At 44.6% G+C, this 26,935-nt stretch overlaps 1 protein-coding gene across 15 annotated transcripts in view; it reads left to right on the top strand.

Annotated features, from left to right (window-relative positions):
• Positions 1-26,935, top strand: part of LOC132590604 (gephyrin) — a 686,862-nt gene that overhangs the window by 102,198 nt on the left and 557,729 nt on the right. For all 15 annotated transcript variants that reach the window (XM_060263562.1, XM_060263569.1, XM_060263559.1 and 12 more), the window contains one exon: positions 14,745-14,823. In XM_060263562.1, coding sequence (XP_060119545.1) covers positions 14,745-14,823 — 79 coding nt within the window. Of the gene's footprint in view, positions 1-14,744; positions 14,824-26,935 lie in introns of those variants that run through there.

The raw sequence follows: 26,935 nt of genomic DNA, 5'->3' as shown, positions 1-26,935 counted from the left end.
GATCCATGAGAGAGCCTTTTGGGTGAGTGGTGACTAAATAAATAAATAAAGGACAGAATGTGGCTGGGGCAGCAAGATTGTGTTCTCTGCATCCCAGGAACAGAGTGCTGCAAAGCCCTTTCAATGTGTAAAAAGGAATAGCAAGTTAAGACATTAACTTAGTTATTCGAAAACATATTCTGGTTGCATCTGAAAATTCAAGGCATCCTATGTTAGTCAAACATATCCAGATATAATATAATAATCAGCTGTCATCAAAATAAAATAACCTTCAATAGGGATGATGCTGGAAGAGTGAGTCACTCCTTCTCTAGTCCCCTTTCTTGTGTAAATTTATTTATTTATTTAATTCAATTTGTATCTTGCCCTCCCTGCCGAGGCAGGCTCAGGGCGGCTCACATAGTCATGCATATGCATGAATATAAACATACAATAAAACATTATAACAGTAAAAACAAGTTAAAACATAGAAATTGACGTTTCAGGTGCTATGATCTTAAGTGTGTTGTCTTGCTATTCCAGCTAGGTGTTCTCCGTGAAGCATATCTTAATGGTCCAGATGATCTATATGCAAGAGGTGGTCCAGATATTTTTCAGAGACTGTAGCAGCCAGTGGTCTAACTTACAAATGCCTGGTGGAAGAGTGTCGTTTTACAGGCCCTGCTGAACTGTACGAGCTCTCGCAGGGCCCTGACCTCCTCCGGGAGCTCATTCCACCAGTGTGGGGCTGCTACAGAAAAGGCCCTAGCTCTGGTTGTCATGAGCCTGGCCTCTTTAGGCTCGGGAAGTGAAAGCAGGTTTTTTTGTCCTAGACCAAAGTGCTCTCTGGGGAACATGTGGGGAAAGGCGGTCCCTAAGGTATGCTGGTCCCTGGCCATATAGGGCTTTAAAGGTAAGAACCAGTACCTTGAAACAAATCCGATATGCAATGGGCAACCAGTGCAGAGCTTTCAGCACAGGTTGAATGTGCTCCCGCAGGGGGAGACCCATTAAGAACCTGACTGTAGCATTCTGCACTAGTTGGAGCTTCCGGGTTTGAGACAAGGGCAGCCCCATGTAGAGGGCATTGCAGTAACCAACCTTGAGGTGACTGTAGCGTGGATCACTGTCACTAAGTCATTGCATTCAAGGTAGGGGACCAACTGCCTTATTAGCCGAAGCTGATAAAAGGCGGATCTGGCAGTGGCTGCCACCTGGGCCTCCATAGTTAAAGAGGAATCCAGGAGCACCCCAAAGCTTTTGACCTTGGGCGCCGGTGTAAGTAGCGCCCCATCAAAGGTGAGTAATAGGACCTTGGATTGACCGCCATGATTTAGGTACAGGACCTCCGTCTTTGTTGGATTCAATTTCAGTCGACTCTGCCTGAGCCACCTTGCCACAGCTTGTAGTGCCATGGTCAGGTCTTCTGGGGAGGAGTTGGACCAGCCACCCATCAGCAGATAGAGCTGGGTGTCAACTGCATACTGATGACATCCCAGCCCAAACCTCTGGGCAATCTGGGCAAAGGGGCTCATGTAGATGTTGAACAACATCAGGGAGAGAACTGCCCCTTGCGGCACACCACATACAAGTGGGTGCCATCGGGATAGTCCCTCCCCTGCCACCACCCTTTGTCCCTGACACTGTAGGAAAGAGGAGAGCCACTGTAAGGCCAACCCCTGTGTCCCAGCGTTGGCAAATAATATTCTGTGTGTGTAAATAATATTCTTCTTTGGCAAATAATATTCTGTGTGTTCTGCACATGCAAAAAAAACCTGGCCATACAAGACGTAGTATTCCCCATCCTTTTTTTGAGGGGGAAACATGATTTGTGTTGATTCCTACTAGCCTTTCTGCTGGTGAAGTAGGGAGGAGGGGTCCCTTTTGGCCTCCAAAAGATTATGCTGCTGATCTTGGAATCCATGTTAACAAAAGGCATATGGATTAGGGCTGTAAATAGGAGGGAGATTGGGAAATATTAATCAAAAAAGCTGGTAGAAAAACAACTGCGTTAAATTTCTTAGTCCAGGATCTAGTTACAGCAGGTTAACAAAAATAAAATAAAATAAAAATTGTAGTAGATCAGCTGAAGTCCAGCCAGTGTTTGGATCCTATGTAGCCTGAGCAGAGCTATGTTGGATAATTGGTAATTTTACTATGTCCTTCCGCTAAACTTATTTCCAGGTTATTGCGCCTGTTGCCTGCTGATTCTTAATTGTTTGGCAGATGGAAACAGGGCAGCCAAGTGTGTGTGTGTGTGTGTGTGCGCGCACATGCGTGCATCTGATGCTGCAACTTCTGGAGCAACCCAGAAGCAATGGTTTCATGCATGGGTCATGCATGATCATAGAATTTTGGGATTAATGCTAGAGTATCACCTCGGCACAATGCTGTCACTTCTAGGTTGCACCAGAAGTTGCATCATCATGCATTGATGACAGAGATCCCTCTCCTTTTGTAAGTTCCCACCTCTCCCTGCCTGTTGCTGGTGAATCAAAAGTCACCATGAAATCTCTAGAGACATTCCTGGGTTTTGCAACTTGGGAATTAACTCTAAAAACATGAGAAGTTTTAACACTATCTGCAAAGTCTGAACCTAAAATGCCGGAAAATAAATCCTCTAAATAAATCAGCAAGTTCTCTTCCTCCAGTTTTTCCTTAACCACTCTCAGTTTGAGGGGATAATCTTCTATGTTTCATTGTGCAATTCTTCCTGTTTGTCCTCAAGTTCAATAATTCTGTTATTCCTATGTATCCTTATTAATAGTACATTTTGTTTCTAGTTTCTCAAGTTTATTCTTCAGTTCCTCAACTACAGTTTTTAAAAATCCTTTAATTCTTTTAAGCGCTGCAAGATTTATTTGGTCTTTTTCTCATTAAACTGAATTCTTTTTTCTGTGGATTCCACTTTACTGTCTAAAACTGCTCTTTAAACTTTTAAATTATTTTTTCATCAAAAGGGTTGAACTCAGTTATGTTGCCCAAAGAAGGAACCACATTGTAAGGAGTCTTTTCCAGAAGAGAGTGCAGACTGTTTGGGGCATGTTTTAATTCTTTATTGTTACTTCATTAAGTTATTTTCCTGAATTTTTATCCTAACTTTGTATCACTAAATTTATTTAGCAAAACCACAGTGTAGCCTAAAAATACTACTACATTTCTTTAGAACATTACCAGTAGCTTTACACTAATATTACTGACTGGAATTATTTCTGTAGAGACTATGAGGCTAATAGTCCAGTTAATGGAATACTTGGAATAAGATCAAAATATAGATAACAGCTGTTTATACTTCTCAGAAGCAAAAAGGAAAAAAAACCCAGCAGTTGGCCTTAGGTTCATGCCAGAGGGTGACATACTTTTTGACATCACTGTTATGCATTGCCCTTGGTGTGTGCTTGCTGTGCAGCTGCAGGCCTCTACTGAAAGATGTTGCTGATATACTGGAAGTGTGCCTTGGATTGCAGTCTGCGTAGGTTGAACATATGAAGCTGCCTTATACTGAATCAGACCCTTGGTCCATCAAAGTCAGTATTTTCTTCTCAGACTGGTTGCACTTTGGCTTTTCCATTCCCTCTTTGCTGCTGGAGGGTCAAAAGGTGTCTCTCTGGCCAGGTATCATGAGGGGAGAGCTGTGATGAACTGGCTCCATTACCATGACAGGGGAGATTCCTCTGTACTGTTTCCACTTTCATCCACTGCTGCTGAAAGATTTAGCTAAGGTGCTGCAAGTGTGCCTTGGATTGCATTCTGTGTAGATTTTGCTTTGACTTTTCCATTCCCTCTTTACTGCCAGAAGGGTGAGAGGCGTTCATCTAGCCAGGTATTGGGAGGGACACAATGAAATGGCTCCCTGGCTACTACAGGAGAGAGTCCCCAGCCCTGTTACCTCTGCCACTTCCCTTTGCTGTTCTTTCATGTGTGCTTTGGTGTTGTGATAGTGTTCAGAGCTAAAGATCTGCAAGATGAGGCATTTATTAATAATTAATATACTACATCTAATGTTCTCAGGGCTTTATTTGTAGCAAAAACCCAGCAGGAACTCATTTGCATATTAGGCCACACCCTTGATATCACCATTGTTTTGCACAATTGTTTTGTAGAAAAAGCCCAGCAGGAACTTGTTTGCATATTAGGCCACACTCTCTGGAGCCAAGCCAGCCGGAACTGCATTCCTGTGCGTTCCTGCTAAAAAAAAAGCCCTGAATGTTCTACTGACATGCGTTTTGTCAATTTATCTGAAAAGTTTTTGAGTCTGAGATTATACGTGAGCCTTTTTATTTAGATCTCAGTAACCATTTTCAGGTGTTAACTTTCTGGCACTTTGATCTTGTGTACTAGATCATGCTACACCTGCTAATCTTAGGATACACTGTGAAGAAATGCATTTTGTTCTGGAAGGTCTGAGCTGAGCCAAACCTTTACTCTGCATTTTAATGTTTTTTCTCCCTTCTGGCAGAGATCAGGCTGGGAAGGAGGAAGTCATCAATGGTTTTCCAGATGCACCTCAACTCACCTTCATACAAATGCAAATAGATCTAGCCAGCCCCATAGAGGCTGCAGGAGGAGGGGGCCATGGGGACCACAAAGGGAGGGGAACCTTTAAATTATGCAGGAGGCTGTTGACTGCTCCTGCTGCGCCTCCAGCATGATTTAGAGCCCACCGATCAGCTGATTTGTGGGCTCTTTAAATGGCATGGGAGGGGCAGTGACTGCTCCTGGGTGCCCCTCCTGCACAGTTGAAATCACACAGGGGAATGAGGGCCCCCAAAAAACTGTCAAGGGGACACGACAGGCCCTGTGGACCTCTAGTTAGCTACGGGCCTGGATCTAGAAGGAGAAATAATGGGTGGGTCCAGCTCTCCCCTTTTCTTTCCCCTTCAAGCAGGGAAAAGAGAGTTGGAGGAATAGAATACTAGTTTTCAGAATGGGGATTTCTCCAGCAAATGCTTCTTTGATCTGACATGACTTAGTCAGTGGGTGGGGAAAGAGATATGATTAAAAACTCCTTGCAAAAGGAAGGAGATTTCTTTTCCTAGGATGCTGTGTCCCTAAGCACGCACAGATTTCTCCACAGGGAAAGCAGGCATTGACTATGAGCGTCAAACTCATTTGATATAGGGCCGGATCTGACATACATGAGACCTTGTCAGGCCAGGCCATGTTGAGCCAGGCCATGTGTGTACCTATTTAAGATTAGGCAGCAGAAATATAAACTTCATAAAGGACACAGACAAACACAAAGATTAGCACTTGTTGGTCTTAAAGGTGCTTTCGTTGTATTTCTCTCTGCAAAAAGTCTTGTGGCGAAAAGCAGATTTTATCCATTGTTGGTGGTGATTCAGTTAGATTTATGCATTTTGGCAACAGGTAAATAGACAAATAAGCAAAATTACCCATACAACCTTAGCACTGGAACCTGATATTTTTTACTTCATAATTGGCAAGACCAAAAGTTAAATTCCAGTACATCAGAATTAATTCATATTTTAATAGCTACGGCACGGCTTGTCATAGCCTCACATTGGGTAGATAAACACCCACCCACATTAGAAGCCTGGTAGCAAGGGCTGTGGGAAACATTCATATTATGCAAAATCCCTTATCATTGATATAATTCATATCTTACAACCAATATGAAAGACATGTAGTGTCTGTTTGGTACCCCTTACTTTTCTTTTTAAAAATGACATAATTCCACAGAATCAATATTATAGAAAGTTAATTTATTTTTGATAGTCCTGTTACTTATGTATATATTCAACCAATTGTTAAACTTTGGTTAGTTTTATGTAACACACAATAAAAGTCAGATTTTGAAGGATTGTATTAGATTAGATATAGCAATGTATCTATTTATGTTTCCATTGGTTTTCTGTTTGATTTTTAAATGTAATACTGTTGGATTAAAGATTATTTAAAAAAAATTCTCTCATGGGATCCAGGGAACTGGGTAAAGGAGCAGAAGGGGAAGGAGCCTCAACCAATAGAAGGAAGAGAGGTATGGCTCAGTAGCTCTGCTGTGTGATTAAGAGCTTCGCAAAGCAAGCTCTGTCTCCCCCCCCCCTTCCTCCCCAAGGGAGGAGCCTCAGCCGATGGAGAAAACAGAGGTTTTGCTCTGTAGCGCCTGTGCGATTAAGCAAGCCTGGCAAAGCAAGCTGTTATGCAGAAGGAAGCAAGAGAGAGGGAGAAGGAAGCAGACAACAGCCAATTGCTCAGAAGTCTGGTAGGAGCCCTCTGGGGGCCTGATGTTTGACACCCCTGGACTATGTGTTCATCTCAAGAGTTGGAGCAAGCTTCAAAGTAGTGGTACTCTATAGGGATCTGTCACTTCCTAAGCAAAAGGAGTGTGTCCTATTTTAACATCTGATAGGGCATGTATAGAGAAAAAAAGTATAGAAAAAAAATGGGGTTTACCCATTTTTGGGAACTGCTTGCTCAGTTTGGTGCTGTGCTAAAAGTATGTTTGCAAACTTTTTTTTTTAATAAATACTTTATGACTTGATGGTGGGAATGATTTTCTGTACCACATAGACCTCCAGCATCTCAGACACACTATTTTAAAGGCCCCAAGGGAAAGCAGGCAGTTGGCAAGTGGTCATTCTTCCAGGGATGCGCAAGGCAGAAAACCATCCCTGTGGTGACCAGACACTGGGTTATGTGAGACACAGAGGCAAGGCCTCAGAACTTGGAACCTGAGAGTCCTGATCCTGTACAAGGTCTGGTGGTGGTGGTGGTTACCAGACAAGGTTGGGGGGGAAGCCTCTCCAAGTGTTGAGAAAAAACCAGGAAGGCCAGGGAAGAACAGGTAAGATAAGGCACATTTTGCCTCACACTCCATCGCCATTTTGTCTGAAAAAGAGGCATATGCAGCTTCAGTATCTGCTGTCTCAACACTAGATTATTGAGTACACATTTGCACTATGCTTTCTGAAGCTATAAAAATGTCATTTTCAGACAAAATGGTGATTATGTGTACTGAGATGGTCACACATAGTGCACGCTTTGAGTACATGTTGTGAAGACCATGAGAAATGTAATGTGTGGAAAGAGCTCATCTGTGTATTATTTCCCAGATTCTGTACATACTTCACAAGGGTATGCAAGCTGAAACTGAATTCTGGCAAGACAGAGATAATATATATTGGGAAGGTTAACATCCTGAAGGACATGATGCTTCGTCCTTTTGATAAGGTCCAGCTAACACTTCCCACTGAGTAATTTAAGAGCCTAGGGGTGACACTAGATATAGATTTACCGCTGGGCAAGCAAGCTAAGGCCCCTAGGCATCTATCATTTCACAGAATGTCCTAAGGAAAAAATATTGACAAGGGCATTCTTGTAAAGGGATCAGAATGATAGTATAATGGATTAGCTCAAGAGGGTACTTCTAAAAGGGGGAGTATTATAATATATGCCCTCCCTTAAGTGCAATTCACTGTATTCTACCTTTGTAATCCTCTTCAGTATGGTATGTCTACTGTCAGACTGTTTTGTTGCCTTGCAGTTCTTTGTCTACATGGACTATTTTGTTGCTTTATGAAGGCTGGCTCTTGCATGTATGTTACTTTGTTGCGCTGGGCAAGTGTGCCATAAAATGTAATGCCAGGTACCAGAGATACAGACTTTATAAATGACAGTAGTTGGTAAGCTTGGAGTTGGTATCCTCACTGCGGCCCCATGGGCTGTGTGTGTGTGGCAGAGGAAAACTGGTATGGGCAGATTGAAGAGCCAGAGGTGCAGTATTGGGCAGACACTCCTGTGTGTATGGAGAGGTGGCAAACCCCTTCCTCAATCCGCTCCAGACAGCAGTGCTGTGACCCTGGGTCCCAGGATAAAAATGCAGTGGTCTGCTGTTTTGAGCTCTCCCCTACCCCTGAGTAACCATGAAAGGGTGTTGGGAAGACAAACTGAACTAACCCTTCCCCTGTGAAACTAACCCTCCCCCCGTGGCCCATGTGCATGGTGGATCCATGTCAATCAAAGCCCAATAAATTGGAGATGCCTGTGCAGTAGTGGCCACCCCCAGCCAAGGCTACCAGTTGATCCATGGTGGGGTGATGCTGGTGGTTCAGGACAGAGATCATTGGTATTCTGTTCCATGCCCATGTGGCAGGAGCCACCACAGACAGAAGGCACCACATATGCAAAGCCACATGTGCAGCAGAGGCCCCAGGTCACCTCGTGATCAGTATAGCTGGAGATTGTTGGCACTGCTTCCCAGAGATGATAACTGCCTATGGCTGAAGGCCACTGGGTGTTCCATGGGGGAGGGAGGCCTGGCTGCCAAGTGCCTGATGGCAGGACTAAGATCTTCAAGTGGTCTCTGTGCTTCACACTCATAGGATATAGCGCCTGCGCCGATCCCCGAATTGGTACCTAAAAAGCCTGGGATTTTTTTCGCGCTCGGCACCAGTGAGCATGCGCAGGCGTCCCAGTACGCATGCTCACCGGAGCCAGCGTGAGTATCCCGCCAGTTCCTTTTTGACCACCGTGCTGAGAGGATCTCCTTTCGATTGCTCCAGTCGATACTGTAATCCTTCGGATTTTTTTTCTTGTTATACAGCCCGTTTGTTGTTTTCTTAGTTAGTAGTTAGATAGTTAAATAGTTATAGATAGTTATTGTTGTTTAAAAAAAAGACTGTTGTTGGACTTTGCCCCTCGGGGCTTTATTCCCCCCCCCCCAACCCCCTCAGAAATAGTTCTGTGCGGGTTCCGGTGCCTATGGAAAGGCGTTGGTTTTTTTTTTAAATGTTGCTGCAAGTGTGGTAGCAAGATTGCACCTCCTGACGGTCACTCCCTCTGCTTACTGTGCCTGGGCGAGGGACACCGAGTTGATTTGTGCCCGCATTGCTTGAGCTTCTCTAAGCAAACCCGTAAAAACAGGGCAACAAGACTATCGACAGCACTTGTGGAATCGGCTATTCGTCCGCTGAAAATGGCAACGGGCCCATCGGTATTGATGGGGGAAGCCACCTCAGCCCCGACGGTTACATCGGTCGATTCATCGTCACCGGTGCAGACTGATATGCCGACTAAGTGAGGCCGATCCATGAAACGACCCTCTGAAGGGTTAGTGGTGACTCCGGCCAAGAAACGTCGAGACAATTTGGGAACCCGATCATCCCTCCTGAAGAAGTCGAAGGAGAAGCGAAAGAATAGACTTTTCCGCACTCCTCCATCTCGGGATGCTTTGGCATCGATGCAAGCTGCTCCACCCCGGAAGATCCTGGTGTCTCCACGTCCAAGGAGTCCTTCAGTGTCGAGAAGCAGAGGTTCTCAGCTGATCCGCCTGTCGGTATCCGAGCAGCAGATAGACCTGTCCCAGTGCACCCACTCATCGAGATCGGGATTGTGTCATCGGAGTGACAGTGGTTTGATATCGGAGATCAAGGCTTCGGTACCGAATGAACCCCTGTCACCTCTTGCACCAACTATGGAAAAGAGAGAGCTGGAACCAGCTACTATGGTTCGTCGTTTCCCACCACTTCCGCCGTGGGATCAATGTCAGTGGCTTTGCTCTTAAGGTTATCCGTACCCGCCATACCAGTGGTACCCTCCACGTGACTTCCCTGAATGGAATCAGCGGTCAGAAGCCTCTCATCTCTCGAGAGTCTCGCATCACTCAAATCATCGAGTGTCGGCTTCGGTGTCGATCCCTCCTGAGAGACGTAAAGAGAGGGTGGAGGAAGTGCAGATGAGATTGTCGGTATCTCTGAAGTCACCTGAGCGAGCTTCAACTCCAATACTCTCTGAGCACTCTGTGAGAAGAGCTCGTCATTGGATTCCGAGGTTGGTACCGATGACCCTGATAGAGCGGTGGAACCTTCACCAGAGTCACATATTGCTGAGGATCTTCCCATATCTCCATCGGATGATCTGAAATCTTATGGGGACCTGGTGAAGCGGATGGCACACTCCCTCTCCTTCACAGTGGTTCAACCGCAGCCAGTTGTCGATGACACGGTCTTCGATATCATACAGAGGGACACATTGACGGCTGTGGCCCTGCCTGTGATAAAAGTTATCCTGCAGGCGGTGAAGGAGCCTTGGGCAAAACCAGCATCTACACCTATTTCTTCCCGGAGACTGGACCATATGTATTGAGTTCAGGAGGCTGGTGCTGAGTTTTTGTTCTCCCACCCCAAACTCAACTCGGTGGTGGTCTCCTCATCATCCAAGGCACGCAAGACCCACTCTTCCCCATCTTACAAAGAGGGCAAGAAGTTGGATAATGCAGGATGAAAATTTTATTCAGCAGGAGCATTGGGAGTGAAGGTCTCCAATTATGCTGCGTGCATGGCTCGCTACCAATACTCCATTTGGGAGCAGCTCACACCCCTTTTGTCCTCCTTGAGTGAGGAGAAGAGATCTTCGTTTAGGAAGCTGCAAAAGGAGGGCTTTGCTGTGGCCAAGCAACAACTGGCTGCAACAAAGCACATGGTGGACGTATTGGCAAAAACCATCACTTCTGCTGTCTCCCTACGCAGTCACTCTTGGCTAAGATCCACAGCTCTTCAGCCTGACACCAGGGCCTTGGTTGAAGACCTGCCTTTCGAAGGTGAAGATCTTTTCAGTTCAACCACCGACAGTGTCCTCCAAGAGATGGACAATAGTATAAAGACCTCAAGAAACCTGGGTGTCCTGGCCTCCTCTAGGGCAGGCAAGCCTAAGCAGTGGCATAAATCTTGGCCCAAGAGGCCCTACCAAAAATTCTCCCCAACCAGCCGTGGAGACCTCGCTCTTCCCAACTAGAGAGTAGGTCTCCCTATAGGGGAAACAATAAAAACAGGTCTGCTTCAGCATCCCAAACCACTGGCAAATCTAAGGGTGCTCGGCCACAAAAGCAGGGCCTTTGTCTTTTCAGTAGCACGCATTGCCGCCCCTTCTTCATCACTCATCCGCCTTTGTCAATACCTTCCGGCTTGGGAGTCCATCTCCACAGACAGGTTGGCTCTTTCCATCATAGCAGAAGGATACAAGAAAGACTTCGTTCAGGTTCCGACTCAGTCATTGATTGTCACCACACCCCCTTCCTCACCTCTGCTGGCGGAGGTGAGGAACCTCTTGCAGAAACAAGCCATGGAACCAGTCCCAGTAGAGGCCAGAACGGGGGGGTTCTACTCTCGTTATTTCCTGGTTCCCAAACGGAATGGGGGATTGAGACCAATTATGGACCTTCAGAATCTGAACAAGTTTATCATGTACCAGAAATTCAGAATGTCCACTCTGCAAACAATCCTTCCTCTCATCAACCAAGGGGATTGGATGGCAACGTTGAATCTCAAGGATGCCTACTTCCACGTCAGCATCCATCCGGCGTACAGGCATTTCCTTCATTTTGCAATAGGTTGCAACCACTTCCAGTACAAAGCCCTTCCATTCGGTTTGTGCACTGCACCACGGGTGTTCACCAAGATGATGAGTGTTGTACCCGCTCATATCTGCCTTCAAGGTATAGTCATCTTTCCATATATCGACGACTGGCTTCTTGTGGTGGAGTTGGAAGAACGTCTATCTGGCCATATTGCAACTACTCTTCGTCTTCTTCACACTTCAGGTCTGCAGGTCAACATGACAAAGTCTCATCTTACACCATCACGGACAGTTCAGTTTATAGGGGCCTTGCTGGACACAAGCCTTCAGCACGCTTTTCTGCCTCAGCAGAGAGCGATGGACATCATCAATCTTGTACATCTTTTCCAGAGTCGGAAATGGGGCACGGCACAGCAGCTACAGCGGATCCTAGGGCTGATGGCGGCGACTACAAGCGTGCTGCTATTTGCAAAATTGAGAATGAGAGGTCTTCAACTGTGGTTTCTCAGACAGTTTCGGCCTTTACGGGACTCACCTCGGAAGAGGTTCACAATTCCACCTTCAATCCTCCAGTCCCTGCAATGGTGGAAATCCAGAGACATCTGTCAGGGAGCTCCCTTCCACCTACCTGTGACAACAGTGACGATTACCACAGATGCGTTTTGTGGGGCTGGGGTGTTCACATGGACTCTCTGTGTGTGGGGGGCCCTTGGCCTCTGCAATTGACTCATTATTACATAAACTATCTGGCACTGTTGGCAATTCATTTCGCCCTTCGGTCTTTCCATCCCATGGTGGCGGGGAAGGCAGCAGCCCTGTTGACGGACGATACTACAACCCTTCGTTATGTCAACAGGTAGGGCAGGACAGTCTCTCGATGGCTCTGTGCTCTAGCACTAGAACTGTGGATGGAGTGCCTGGAGCACAACATCTACGTAAAGGCTGCACACCTTCCAGGGGTGCTCAGTCTGCAGGCAGACTCATTGAGCAGAGGAGCAGCATCTCCGCACGAGTGGGAGATACAGTGGCACTTCCTTCAACCTGTGTTTCAGCTCTGGGGGTATCCTCAGGTGGATGTGTTTGCAACAGCCAGCAATCGGAAGTGTCCTCTGTTCTGTTCCAGGGAGGGCATGGATCCAGAATCTTTGGGAGACGGCCTGATGTTCCCGTGGAACAACTGGTTCCTGTACCCATTTCCGCCTCTGCTGACAAGAGTTGTCAACAAAATTGCAAGAGAAAGGCCGTGCTGCATCCTAGTGACACCATGGTGGCCTCAGCAGAACTGGTTCCTGATCTTGCTTTGACTAGCGCGGGGGGTTCTTTATCAGTTTCCGGTGGAACCGGACCTTCTGTCAGCCAAGGACGGTCAAGTGTTTCATCACAACGTGCCTCACCTGAAGCTGACGGCGTGGTTCATCGACCTTGTGAGTTCTCCAGGAGAGTCCAACACGTCTTCCGAAATAGTAGGAAGTGGGGGAAGTTTCTTCAGTTTTTGGCTGACCCTGTAGTCTCACCCCAACGGGTGGGGCTATCAGTGATTTTTGATTTTCTGTTATCTTTGGTGGATGCTGTACTTTCCTTTTCTTCTGTTAAAGTTTATTTATCAGCAATATCAGTGTACCATGAGTCTGTGGAGGGGCATTCAGTTTTTGCGCACCCTCATTCGAAGAGGCTTCTAATGGGTCTGCTCAGATTGCATCCCCCGTCAAGGTCACCCTCACAGTTGTGGGATTTGACTTTAGTGTTGGACAGGTTTACTCGGCATCCCTTGGAGCCAATGGCAACATGTTCGCTACAGCTTCTGTCTTGGAAGACGGCTTTTTTGGTAGCATTCACATCTGCACGCCGTGTAGGGGAGCTCATGGCTGTGCGTTGTGACTACACATATTTAGTTTTTCAGGAGTCCGGAGTGTAGTTGGCTCCTGATGTTTCTTTTCTTCCCAAGATGGTTTCCCAGTTTCACCTTAAGTTGGACGTTTGGTTACCCACGTTTTATCCCACGCCTTCCTCGGATGAGGAATGTTGGTGGCACGCTTTGGATGTTAAGTGTGCATTATTGTTTTATTTGAGTCGTTCTAATGGTTTTTTGTCAGGACCAGCATCTTTTTGTTTCTTACGCTGCTCCTAAGTTGGGCTCCAGAATTTCATCTCAGCGGCTTTCGAAGTGGCTCACTGAGACTGTGCTACTTGTTGACAAAGAAGCCATTGCCTGGGCGCATTCATGGGCACTCTGCTAGAGCGATGGCAACGTCGGTGGCATTCCTGAAAGGTGTTTCCCTGACGGACGTGTGCAAGGCTGCCACCTGGTCCTCTCTGCATGCTTTCATGAAGCACTACGCTTTGGACGTGCATGCTCAGTGGAGGACTCGTCTGGGAGCTGCAATGCTGCAAGTTGTCGCTTCTGGTTGACCGTCTTCCTGCCTCCAGGTATGTCTTGCTTGCTAATCTCCCATGAGTGTGAAGCACTGAGACCACGACGAAGATAGACAGGTTGCTTACCTGTAACTGTAGATCTTCGAGTGGCCATCTGTGCATTCACACTACCCGCCCTCCTTCCCCACTGCTGACGGTCTCCCTATGTTAGGGGCTTCCAGCGGTCAAGAAGGAACTGTGAGATCTTCCCGCTGGCTCCGGTGAGCATGTGTACTGGGACGCCTGTACATGCTCACTGTTGCTGAGTGCGAAAAAATCCCATGCTTTTTAGGTACCAATTTGGGGGGTTGGTGCAGGCACTGTATCCCATGAGTGTGAATGCACAGATGACCACTTGAAGATCTACAGTTACAGGTATGCAACCTGTCTTCCTAATGTGTGGAAGAAATTGCCAAAATGGGCCAAAACATCTGCCTCTTGGGGGGGGGGGGCGGGTCATGACTATGGTGGCTCTGCTGACCTATCAGCTCCAGCAGAGGATCCTCTGTGCCCCCCCTTGAGCAAACACCGATTCCTGTGGCCATTCAGGATTGCATCCTTGGAGCTACAGGCTGAGCGGAGATGTGTGCAGCCTCATCCTGGAACCTTTAGTTGGTATGAATGTGGCTGCAGTGGTGCCCTATTTACCAGTGAGTCTGCCACTGAAGCAAAGGCTTCTGCTTGACTCTTCAGACAAAGTTTGTGCTGAAGCTACAATCAGAGTGGCTCCACCCACTCTCCTCCAGCATCCTACTGTTTGCACCAGTTGCTCAAGGGTTGGATAAGTGTCCTGGACAGGCCAGTTGTGGCCCCAGGGCCTTATTTTTGACACCCCTGCTTTAGACTGTTGTTCTATTTTCATGTATTGTTTTCCAGTTCTTCATGCACACCCCCACAGCATTGTTTGTTCATTAGAGATTTTTGCTGTTTGAATTGTTTTTATCATGTTTTGTAATCCACCTTGATTCTCAGTGAGAAAGCTAGGTTGCAAATTGATTAGGATGATAATACTTTCCCCCCCCCTCTTTCTTCTTTAGTGAGTGACAGCTGCTTCAGGAATCTCGCAGAGGATCGTAGTGGGATAAACCTTAAAGACCTCGTCCAAGATCCTTCTTTGTAAGTATCTGCTTTCAAGCGTGAATAATAGATTTCAAAATGGGCAATGATTGATACACAGTTAGCCTGGAATACAGGTACTCAGACTCATAGCCACAGAAAGTGTCAGGCCCCTACCAACCATTTGTCATGCCCCTCCGATCAGCACTAGGGGTTGGTGTGAAATTTGTCACAAGTCTTCTGCCAATGAGTCTTCTGCATCTCCTTCCTTCCTCCCTCCCAGGCTTTGCCAATGAGGGAGAGAGACTCTTTCTCTCCTCCCATGGTCCCCACCTCTCTCCCAGGCTCTTTCTTTGCTTCCTGCCCAAAGTAATTGCTTCTGCTGTGTCCTGAAGCATGTAGCACAGTCCTTTTCCTGTCTTAGCTTGCTAGGTTGTATCAGTCATGGATTCCTCTGATCAGCATATTAAGGTAGAAGGTGTTTTTTTTGGAGGCTCTATTTTAGCCTGGGTGGGCAGTGTTCAAAGGTGGTTTGAATCAGAGTGAGTGGGTGGCAGCAGCACCACAAGCCCACTGGAGATCAGGGCATCACAGCATTTTAAAATCAATGTAGAATGCTGATAATGAATTGGTACTGGCAACAGTTTTCCTTCTCTTTTAACTGGGCTCAGCAAGGTATGTGTGTGTGTGTGGGGGGAGTCAATCTCTACCTGCAGAAGGGAGCCTCCCCGGTTTAATTTTCCCATCTGCATGAAGCAAAAAAGCCATCCTTCCTCTGCATGCCAGGCAGGCTGTCGCTGCGAAGTGTGTACTTGCTAGAGTTACCAACTCCATGTTGGGATATTCCTGGAGATTTGGGGGATAGAGTCTGGGAAAGGTGGGGGGAAGGACATTAAAGAGTGGCTAAGCGTAAAATCTGTATCTTAATAGGTGATTTTAACTACCCGCAGATTGATTGGGTCAATATGTGTTCTGGTTGGGAGAAAGAGATTGAGTTTCTAGATGCTCTCAATGAGTGTGCTATGGAGCAGATGGTCACAGAACCTACCAGGGGTGGAGTGATCCTGGATTTGGTCCTAAGTAATGCCCAAGACCTGGTGAGAGATGTAAAAGTGATCGCACCGCTTGGGAGCAGTGACCATAATGTTAGGGGAGGGACGGTGGCTCAGTGGTAGAGCATCTGCTTGGGAAGCAGAAGGTCCCAGGTTCAATCCCTGGCATCTCCAAAAAAGGGTCCAGGCAAATAGGTGTGAAAAACCTCAGCTTGAGACCCTGGAGAGCCGCTGCCAGTCTGAGAAGACAATACTGACTTTGATGGACCAAAGGTCTGATTCAGTATAAGGCAGCTTCATATGTTCATATTGATTTCACCATTTGTATAAATAGGGAGTTGACCAGCACAACCACTTTTAACGTTAAAAGGGGTAAATTCTCTGAGATGAGGAGGCATGTGAAGAGGAAAGTGAAAGGAAAGCCAAATACGGTCAAAACCCTTGAGGAAGCTTGGATGCTATTTAAAACTACAATCCTAGAAACTCAGAAAGTTAGGAAAAGCACAGACAGGTATAAGAAAAAGCCTGCATGGTTAACAAACAAAATAATGGAAGCTATAAAAGGTAAGAAGGATTCCTTTAAGCTGTGGAAAGCTAGTTCAAGTGAAGTTAATAAAAGGAAACACAGGCTGTGGCAAATCAAATGCAAAACTGTGATCAGTCAGGCAAAAAGGGACTATGAGGAGCATATTGCAAAAAATATAAAGACCAACAATAAAAATTTCTTCAAATATATTAAAAGCAGAAAACCAGTCAGAGAGGCAGTGGGGCCCTTGGATGACCACCAAGGGGTAAAAGGGTTACTGAAGGAGGATAGGGAAATGGCTGAGAAGCTGAATGCATTCTTTGCCTCCATCTTCACTGTGAAAAATGAGAAGTGTTTGCCCACTCCAGAACTGCTAATTTTGGGAGGGGTGTTGAAGGACCTGAGTCAGATTAAGGTGATAAGAGAGGAGGTCCTACAACTGATAGACAAATTAAAACTAATTTTAGAGGTCCGGATGGCATACATCCAAGAGTTCTGAAAGAACTCAAAGGTGAACTTGTGGATCTTCTGACAAAAATATGTAATCTTTCATTGAAATCTGCCTCCGTTCCTGAGGACTGGAAGGTAGCAAATGTCACCCCCCATCTTTAAAAACGGTTCCAGAGAAGATCCAAGAAATTACAGACCAGTCAGTCTGAATTCAATACCGGGAAAGTTGGTACAAACCATTATCAAAGACAGAATGAGTAGGCACATTGATGAACACAAGTTATTGAGGAAAACTCAGCATGGTTTCTGTAAGGGAAGATCTTGCCTCACTAACCTGTTTGATGTTTTTGAGGGGGTGAACAAACATGTGGACAAAGGGGACCCAATAGAAGTTGTTTACCTTGACTTCCAGAAAGCTTTTTATAAAGTTCCTCATCAAAGGCTCTTTAGTAAGCTCGAGAGTCATGGAGTAAAAGGACAAGTTCTCTTTTGGATCAAAACTGGCTAATTAACAGGAAACAGAGAGTGAGTATAAGTGGGCAATCTTCGCAGTGGAAGACAGTAAGCAGTGGGGTGCCATAGGGCTCAGTACTGGGTCCCATGCTCTTTAACTTGTTCATTAATGATTTGGAGTTGGGAGTAAGCAGTGAAGTGACTAAGTTTGCAGATGACACTAAATGGTTCAGGGTGGTGAGAACCAGAGAGGATTGCGAGGCACTCCAAAGGGATCTATTGAGGCTGGGTGAGAGGGTGTCAGCATGGCGGATGAGGTTCAATGTGGCCAAGTGCAAAGTAATGCACATTGGGGCCAAAAATCCCAGCTACAAATACAAGTTGATGGGGGTATGAACTGGCAGAGACTGACCAAGAGAGAGATCTTGGGGTCGTGGCAGATAACTCACTGAAAATGTCAAGACAGTGTGCGATTGCAATAAAAAAGGCCAACACTATAATAATTCCAATAATTCCAATGCTGGGAATTATTAGGAAGGGAACTGAAAACAAATCAGCCAGTATCATAGTGCCCCTGTATAAATCGATGGTGTCGTCTCATTTGGAATACTGTGTAAAGTTCTGGTCACCGCACATCTAAAAGGATATTATAGCATTGGAAAAAGTGCAGAAAAGGGCAACTAGAATGATTAAAGGTTTGGAACACTTTCCCTATGAAGAAAGGTTAAAATGCTTGGGACTCTTTAGCTTGGAGAAACGTCGACTGAGGGGTGACATGATAGAGGTTTACAAGATTATGCATGAGATGGAGAAAGTAGAGAAAGAAGTACTTTTCTTCCTTTCTCACAATACAAGAACTCATTGGCATTCAATGAAATTGCTGAGCAGTTGGGTTAGAACAGATAAAAGGAAGTCCTTCTTCACCCAAAGGGTGATTAACATGTGGAATTCACTGCCACAAGAGGTGGCGGCAGCTACAAGCATAGCCGGCTTCAAGAGGGGATTAGATAAACATATGGAACAGAGGTCCATCAATGGCTATTAGCCACAGTGTATTGTTGGAACGGGGTGGGGAGGGGTGGGCTCCCTCTTGGGTAATCTGCCCCCCCCCAGGGAAAGTGTATGCGCAATACATAGCCTCTCCTTCACGGTGTAGTGAACACTGCGTGGTCACTGTCCGGCTATGCCTGGCAGATGGTCACTGCAATGGCCTCTCCTGCATCTGTGGCAACACCTTCCCGCTGGTCCCCCCCGTTTCTCACAGAGTTTGCCACGTCATGGTGCGACCGAATGTCCGGCGGTATAACCGGATGGGCAGGCTGGGCTCACCAACCTCGCCAGCCAAGAGAAGGAAAACTCTAACATCAAACCTGGGCAGATAGAGCTCGTTAATGTAACACCTACCACCTGGAGGACTCGCTGCCGGCGTCCCAGCTTACTGGGCCATGGCAGATGACCCCAAGGTGAAAGGGTGGAGCCAGTACCGCGCACACTGTGCTTCACCTAAAAATTCCTCTGCGCAGGCCTGAAGGGCATATCCTCATCCACAACCCACAACACACCAAGTCCTGCAGCGATGGGCAAGGGGCGAAACGGCAGGTGGAAGATGCCACTGGAAGCCGCAGTCCCGATCCTGCATGTAGGTGGTTCAGGGTATTGGTCGCCTGATGCTGACCCGGAGACGAAAGCATCTTTTGGCAGCACCCTGAACGACCAAGCAGCCTTATCTAGGGACAGCGCTGCTTGCTCCACAAGGAGAGGGGCCTAGAAAAGGTGGCCTAAACAAAGCTCGTCTCCCCCACCCCAGTTGGCTAGCCGCGGTCAACGGGCATCCTTACTCATGGTCAAAAAATAACAACAAAGAAAAGGCATGCACCTGCCTCACAAAGTGTGCAAAGACTAAAGCTTGCGTGTTGGAACATCAGAACCATGCTTGACACAGTAGACAGTGGTCGCCCTGAGCGACGCTCTGCTCTAGTTGCCCACGAACTTCTCAGGTTGAATATTGACATAGCAGCTCTCAGTGAGGTCCGTTTCCCTGAGGAAGGTAGTCTTCAAGAACATGGTGCTGGCTATACCCTCTACTGGTTGGGTAAGTCAAAGGCTGAGAGCCGCCTTTCTGGCATTGGCTTCATGGTCAGGAACTCCATTGCCTCCAAACTCGAAAACCTGCCAACAGGTCACTCAGATCGCATCATGTCCATGCGCCTCCCACTTCAAAACAAGCAGCATGCAACACTCTTCAGTGTGTATGCCCCAACCCTTCAAGCAGATCCTGCAGAAAAGAACAAGTTCTATGCTGATCTACGCAACCTCGTACGGAAGACCCCTACAGAGGACAAGGTGATCATCCTTGGCGACTTCAATGCCAGAGTAGGTAAAGACTCGGAAGCCTGGAAAGGAGTACTTGGCAAACACGGCATTGGCAACTGCAATGATAACGGGCGCCTCCTGCTAGAATTCTGCACGGAGCACCAGCTCACCATCACCAACACTATCTTTCAGCAGAAGAACAGCCTGAAGACAACCTGGATGCACCCACGGTCCAAGCACTGGCACCTTATCGACTACATTCTGGTGCGCCAGAGAGACCTTCGAGATGTCTTACACACCCGAGTAATGCCCATTGCGGAATGTCATACGGATCATCGTCTTGTACGCTGCAATCTCCGTCTTCACTTTAAACCCACACCCAGGAGAGGAGGTATCCCTCGGAGGAAGCTTCAGGTTGGCAGCCTTCAGTCAGCCGAAGTTAAAGCTGCCTTCCAGGCAAAACTCCAGTCAAGAATTGAGGACCCCAGGGGGACTTCCGGTGTAATGGCGTGGTGTCGCTAAGCATTTTCCCGAGCTCCGGGAGAAGCTTGGATTTGCTGGGCATTTGGGGGGGCTTTCGGCCTGAAAGTACCCCCTAAAGAAGCGTCGGAAGACGCGTCGCAGTTTGGGGCGCTATTTGGAGACTGGATGGGTAGCGGAGGCTCCCTATTCAGATCCAATGAGCCCCTGAAGCCGATGCCCAGCAACACTCTGGTGCTTAACCGGGCCACCGGACAAGGGAGCAGACGGAGATAACATGCATATCCATCGCACGAAACAACAAGAAGAAACATAACTGTACCTTCCAAGAGGATTCATCGAAGTTTGAAACTTGTGCATGTGGGTCGCGGAGGGAGCGCTCTGTCGGAGAGACGCAGAACGGAGGAAAAGAAGGTGAAGAACATGGAGGGAAGGAGAAGCGGAGAGAAGTGGAGAGAAGCGGGATGGAAAGGCAACTGAGACTGATTGATGGCGAGAACTGTTGACGGCTAGAACTATAGTACAAGGATAGGAGAAGAAGACTGAAAACTAAAGCCAAGACTAAGGTGGGAGAATTGAGACCGAGCCGGCCGGGCAGAGAAACGGACGACAGACGGCGGACAGCAGCGGTGGCGGCGGCGGAGGTCGTATTCGGGAAAGAAGAGATGGATTTGATGGACTGAGTAAGTAGATTGATGGACTGAGCAAGTAGACTGATGGACGGAGTAAGTAGTTGAGTCGAGAAGGTGGTTTGAAGTGTTTAAGGGAAAGATACTGAAGGTGGAAGGAGGGAGAAACAGGAAAAGATAGAAGCGAAAGAGGGGAGCTATGAAAGACGCGGTGTGGATTACAGTGTGATGGCGGCTCTGCTGTAGTCGAAAGTGAAACCACGAGGCGGGGAGAGAATGGCGTCCCCTACTAAAAATAAAAATATACAAGGCTGGTGAGCTTTTTTACTGGATAGAGGATAAACTGAGGCCAAGAAATAGAAATTGAAAAATCACATATCGGATAAAGAGTGGAGAGACGGTTTTTAGCAACGCTTTGTTGCGGCTGTCTCCCCACTGAAGATGGGCTTTTAGGCGCTTCTGGAGCTGATTGGGATACTGCAAGAAACGGCGCGGACATAGACAGTGAACACATAGAGTAATATAGACAGTATTATAGACAAGAAGAAGAACAGAAGAACAGAAGAATAGAAGAAAAATAAAGGGACTATACGGGACAAATAGAAATAATTGGAAAAGGGGAACAGAACAGGAGATAAATTACAGAAGAGACAATTATTTAGACTGTAGAGAACTGGACTGCAGAGAGCTGGAAGACAGAAAACTGAATTGAATTCTACTAGAGGGTAAAGAATTGAACTGAACACTTTTGTTAATAGTATAGTGACTAACTGGTAAGAAAACTATTTTGCTGTAGTTGGAATAGAAATAGAAATTAACTGTTTAAAGGTGAATTTGCTATTAGGATTCAAGGTAATTATATATTAGAAAGAAATAGAATTTAAATTAAGGTATTGAATGAGTAGTAATGAAAATAATTTGATTTAATAATTAGCAATGAAGGTTATTTGATTTCTGTATGGAATGAATTGAATTGATTTTAAGTATTGGATGAACTGAAGTGAATTATATCTGATTGCTGAAGGAATTGAATTGTTGCTGATTATAGAGGGCTAGAAATAAGTAATTATACTAAATTATTTAATAGAAGGAACCTCCTGGATAAGGGGATTGAGAATCGTAAACGGAAGAAGCTTCTAAAAATAACACTAACTATTTAATTTAGAATCAAACAAAGATCTTAGGGGGCAGATATGGGCCCAAAAAAACTTGGACAAGCGACCCCCCCACCCACGCCTGGGGGAGGGGGGAAATCAGGGGCAGAGGGAACAAATCAAGATGCCATTGAAAAGTTACAACATATGGTGATGGAGGGCTTCAAACAAAATCAAGAAGCGCTAGAGACGATGAAAGCTGATCTATTGGGGCAGATAATAAAAACTAACAAACAGGTTGAAGAATTTCAGAAACAATTATTGGGGAACACTCAACAGATCCATAGATTGACCGCCAAAGTGGACAGGATAGAGGAAAAAGAAAAAGAGATGTCCAACAGAACTCGGGACAATGCAGCAAGCTTGGCCCAATTAGAAGAAAGGGTAATAAGGCTAGAAATGGAGAAAGCAGCTTATATATTACGCTTTCAAAATATACCAGAAGAAAAGAATGAAAACATAATGGAGAAAGTAATAGAAATGCTGTCTTCTGAGGATGTAGAATGTTTGGAGGAAGGAAGTAGAGAAATTGAATGGGTTAAGAGGGTCTCATCAAATTACACACGACAGCATAATTTGGCAAGAGAAGTTCAAGTCAAATTTGTTCATCTCACAACATGTGAGAAAATTCAAAGGAAAGCTAAAGAACGAGAATTGAAATGGAAAGATGCTAAAATTAAGGTTTTGAGAGAAGTGCCCTGGGAAGTTCGACAACGAAGAGTGAAATATCGGAAATTGTCATCATGGTTGATTAGTCACTCGATACAATTCAGATGGTTGGTTCCAGAAGGATTACTTTTTACGTATCAATCTAGAAGACATAATATAAACTCGATTGAGAAAGCAGAAGAATTCTGGGAACAACATATTGAGAAAAGCAGTCGAGAGTCGGAAACGGAGGATGAACAAGAAGAAGAAGACGGTCAAAGTAATTCAGAAGAAAGAGCTCCGCAGAGGTCGCAAAGAGAAAGAATCAAGACGAAGACTAAAACTAAAAAAACCCAGAAATTAATACCGGATAGTATAGATCAGACAAAATGAGTGTTAAGCCTGGGCTGCAAATAATATCGGTTAACGTTAATGGTTTAAATGACCCAGGAAAAAGGAGAAGAACTTTTCAGCAGCTGAGAAAGTCTTCCTCATCAATAATTTGTTTACAGGAGACACATATTCAAGAAAAAGACATAAAATATCTGAAAAATGAAAAACTAGGGGTTCTTTACCATTCATCTGATCCAAAGAAGAAAAAGAGAGGGGTAGCCATTTATGTATCCAAATCCATTTACTCAAATTGCCTTTATACGGATAAAAAAGGAAGAGTGGTGATAATAGAGATAGAACTTAATGGCAACAAAGTGACATTAGCCAATATCTATGCCCCTAATGAGAATTTGGAAAAATTCTACCAGGCTTTACACAGAAAACTGACAGAACTTAACCCAAAGAATTGCTGCATTATAGGCGATTATAATGCGGTTTTTGATACAGAAAAGGATAAAAAATTTGAGGAACAGAAGAAAAGAAAGCTGCGAAATACCTTGCCTAGAGCTTTTTTAAAATTAGCGGATGAATTAAACCTAATAGACGCGTGGAGAACTAAGAATCCAATAACCAATGATTATACGTTTTACTCATCCGTGCATAAGTCCTGGTCGAGGATAGATATGTGTTGGTTGTCGGCGGACTTAGTGTTACGTCTTCATCAGGCAGAAATTTTACCCAGAACCTATGCTGATCACAACCCGATACAGGTCAAACTATTAGAAACAGCAAAAAGCTTTCGTTGGACCCTCAATTTACAGATTTTGAAAGAGAACAAATTTTTGGAAATAGCCAAGAAAGAAACTAAAGAATTTTTTCAAAATAATGTAATCAAAGACACTAGCATGGACATTATTTGGGACGCTTTCAAAGCCTTTTTTCGGGGTATCGCAATAAGATATACTGCGGAAAGAAAAAAGGAGCGACTGAAATCGTATAAAGAACTGACCCTCAAATTAGGAAATCAAGAAAAACAGCAAAAGGAAAGAAACACAGAAGAGATAAGATTAAAGATTGCCGCTATTCAACATCAGATTAATTTACTATTAATGGAAGAAGTGGAAAAACAGTTGAAATGGATGAAACAAACCCATTTTGAAAATGCAAATAAAACTAGTAGATGGCTGGCATATAAATTAAAGAAGGAAAGAAATAAGAGAATCATAAAGCTACTTAGAGATGAAGAAGGAAAGGAGATAACGCAAAACGACGAGATGAAAACAATAATTCAAAATTTTTATCAAAAATTATATAAAGGTCAAAATATAGATAAACAGTGGCAAGATGATTATTTAATCAAGACTAAGATGAGAAAGCTATCCAAAGAACAAAAAGAAAAATTAGAAAAACCAATTACTATGCATGAGATAGTGGAGGCGATAAACCAGCAGAAACCAAATAAAGCACCAGGCCCAGATGGATTACCAAGTGAATTTTACAAAACCTGTGGAGAAGAACTCCTCATTCCGTACAAAAATGTAATTGAGGATATTCAAAAAAATCACAGAATACCAGCATCCTGGAAGGAGGCGTTGATCTCATTGATACACAAAGAAGACACAGATCCAGCAGAAGTGAGAAATTACAGACCTATCTCCTTATTGAATGTCGATTACAAGATTTTTGCCAGTGTCCTGGCTAATAGACTTAAGAAGGTTATAGGAACTATTGTCCATGAAGACCAAACAGGTTTTATACCAGGTAGACAAATGAGGCAAAACTTAAGATTTTTACTAAACGCTATCGAATTCTACAAAGAACATCCAGAGAAACAGGTAGCGTTTATCTTTGTCGATGCAGAGAAAGCCTTCGATAATGTGAACTGGGAATTTATCATAAAATCATTAAAGGCAGTGGGCTGCGGAGGAAACTTTTGTGATTTAGTGGAAACCATCTATACTAAACAAAAGGCAAGAATCAATTTTAACAACATTAAGTCGGACATGATCGAAATGGCACAAGGAACAAGACAAGGATGCCCGTTGTCACCTCTTTTGTTTGCCTTAACTTTAGAGCCATTATTGCAAAGAATAAGAGACGAAAACAGAATAAGAGGAATAAAAATCAAGGGAGAGGAGTTGAAGATTCAAGCATTCGCAGATGATATGTTATGTGTGCTGGAAGATCCCAATATATCTATTGCTTATTTGAAAGAAACGTTTAAACAATATGGGCAAGTAGCGGGACTTAAGATTAATGCTCAGAAGACAAAATTTCTTACTAAAAATATGAATAATGAGCAAATTAGCCAATTTGAAATAAAGTCGGAATTTCTACAGGGGAAAAAAGTAAGATATTTAGGAATTCAAATGACCAAAGATTTAAAAGATTTATACAGAAACAATTATGAGAAATTAGTGAAAGAGATACAACAAGATTTATCCAGATGGAAAGACTTACAAATCTCACTCCTGGGCAGGATAGCCACTATCAAAATGAATGTGCTGCCAAGAATATTATTCCTCTTTCAAATGATTCCTATTTTGCTCCCAAAGTCATTTTTTCAACGGGTCAACAAAATAATCTTACAGTTTATCTGGCAGAATAAAAAACCTAGAATTAGACTTAAGGTACTTCAGGACAGCAAACTTAGAGGTGGATTTACTTTGCCAGAATGGAACCTCTATCATATGGCTAGTCGAATAGTCTGGTTAGTGGATTGGATCACTTTGAAAAATAAAAGAATACTAGTATTAGAAGGGGCAGGCCTGGAGAAAGGATGGCACGGATACCTTTGGTACCATAGTCCCCCGCAAAACAGTTCTTTCTGGAGACATGAGATCAGAAGATCCCTTTATAGAGCCTGGTTAGAAATTAGAAAGTTCTATTCTTATACCCCATCATGGTTATCACCGGTAGAGGCATCTACCCACCCGAATCTCTACACTTGGAACAATATATGCTACCAAAATCTATTAGATGGACAAAACAACCTCCGAGCAGAAGAAATGGACCATCTGGATTGGTGGTTGAAGTGCCAAATAAAATCAAGATATCAGAAAGATAAAGAAATAGGCTTTTCCAGAAAATTAAATGACCTTGACCAAATTATCCAAATGGATCAGAAGTTAATCTCTAAAACTTATGAGTGGCTACTCAGGGAAAAAATGCAGGGAGAGGTGGTGAAAGAATCTTGGGTTAAATGGTTGAGAGATTTCGGTTACAGCATACCAATAGATGACTGGGAAAAAATATGGAGACGGAATATAAAATTGATCAAACCAGCTTTGTATAAAGAGAATCTGTATAAAATGATTTATCGATGGTATTTGACGCCGGAACGATTAGCTAAAGCCTACCCCAGTTACTCAGACAAGTGTTGGAAATGCAGAAAGGTTAAGGGGTCAATTTTCCACATATGGTGGAAATGTGAACATGCCAAAAAGTATTGGTCCTTAATTAGTATTTGGACCCAGAAGATTTTGAAAATTAAACTTAGACACTCACCGGAGCTCTATCTTTTAAATGTTTGCAGGGAAAATCTTCCACCTGAAACAACTAAGGTGCTAATGTATATTGTAACTATTGCAAGAATATTATATGCAAAATACTGGAAGCTACCAAAAATACCTTCCAGGGAAGAGTTTATTGTTCAGCTTACAGAAGCTGCGGAACTTGATTTAATGACCACAAGGTTATGTGATGGAAACACGCAAAAATGTAAAGAGAGTTGGGAACCGATATATAGTTGGGTAAAAAGTAAAGGTATGTTGTTGGAATAAGAGGAAAGTAAAACATTATTCTCTGGTCACTCCCGGTGTGTTTGGGAGGATGTCTGGGAGGTGGAGGGGGATTGAAAGCGTTGAGATGATTGTGAGTTATATGTATCTGTACAGAAATATGTTTTGTATGTTTTGTATGTTTATATGCTTTTGTCCTTATAAGGTGGAATAATTCAATAAAAAATTTATGGTAAAAAGAAAAAAAAAAAAAAAAAAAAAGAATTGAGGACCCCAGTTGCCCCACAGACCCTTCTCCAGAAGCACTCTGGGAACACCTAAAAACTACCATCCTGTTGATCTCTGAAGAAGTCCTCGGGTTCTCCACAAGGAAAAACAAGGACTGGTTTGACGA

The sequence above is a fragment of the Heteronotia binoei genome, unplaced genomic scaffold (genome assembly GCF_032191835.1).
Source record: "Heteronotia binoei isolate CCM8104 ecotype False Entrance Well unplaced genomic scaffold, APGP_CSIRO_Hbin_v1 ptg000334l, whole genome shotgun sequence".
Taxonomy (NCBI): domain Eukaryota; kingdom Metazoa; phylum Chordata; class Lepidosauria; order Squamata; family Gekkonidae; genus Heteronotia; species Heteronotia binoei.
The sequence above is the reverse complement of the archived record's forward strand: the minus strand, read 5'-3'. Positions and strand labels throughout refer to the sequence as shown.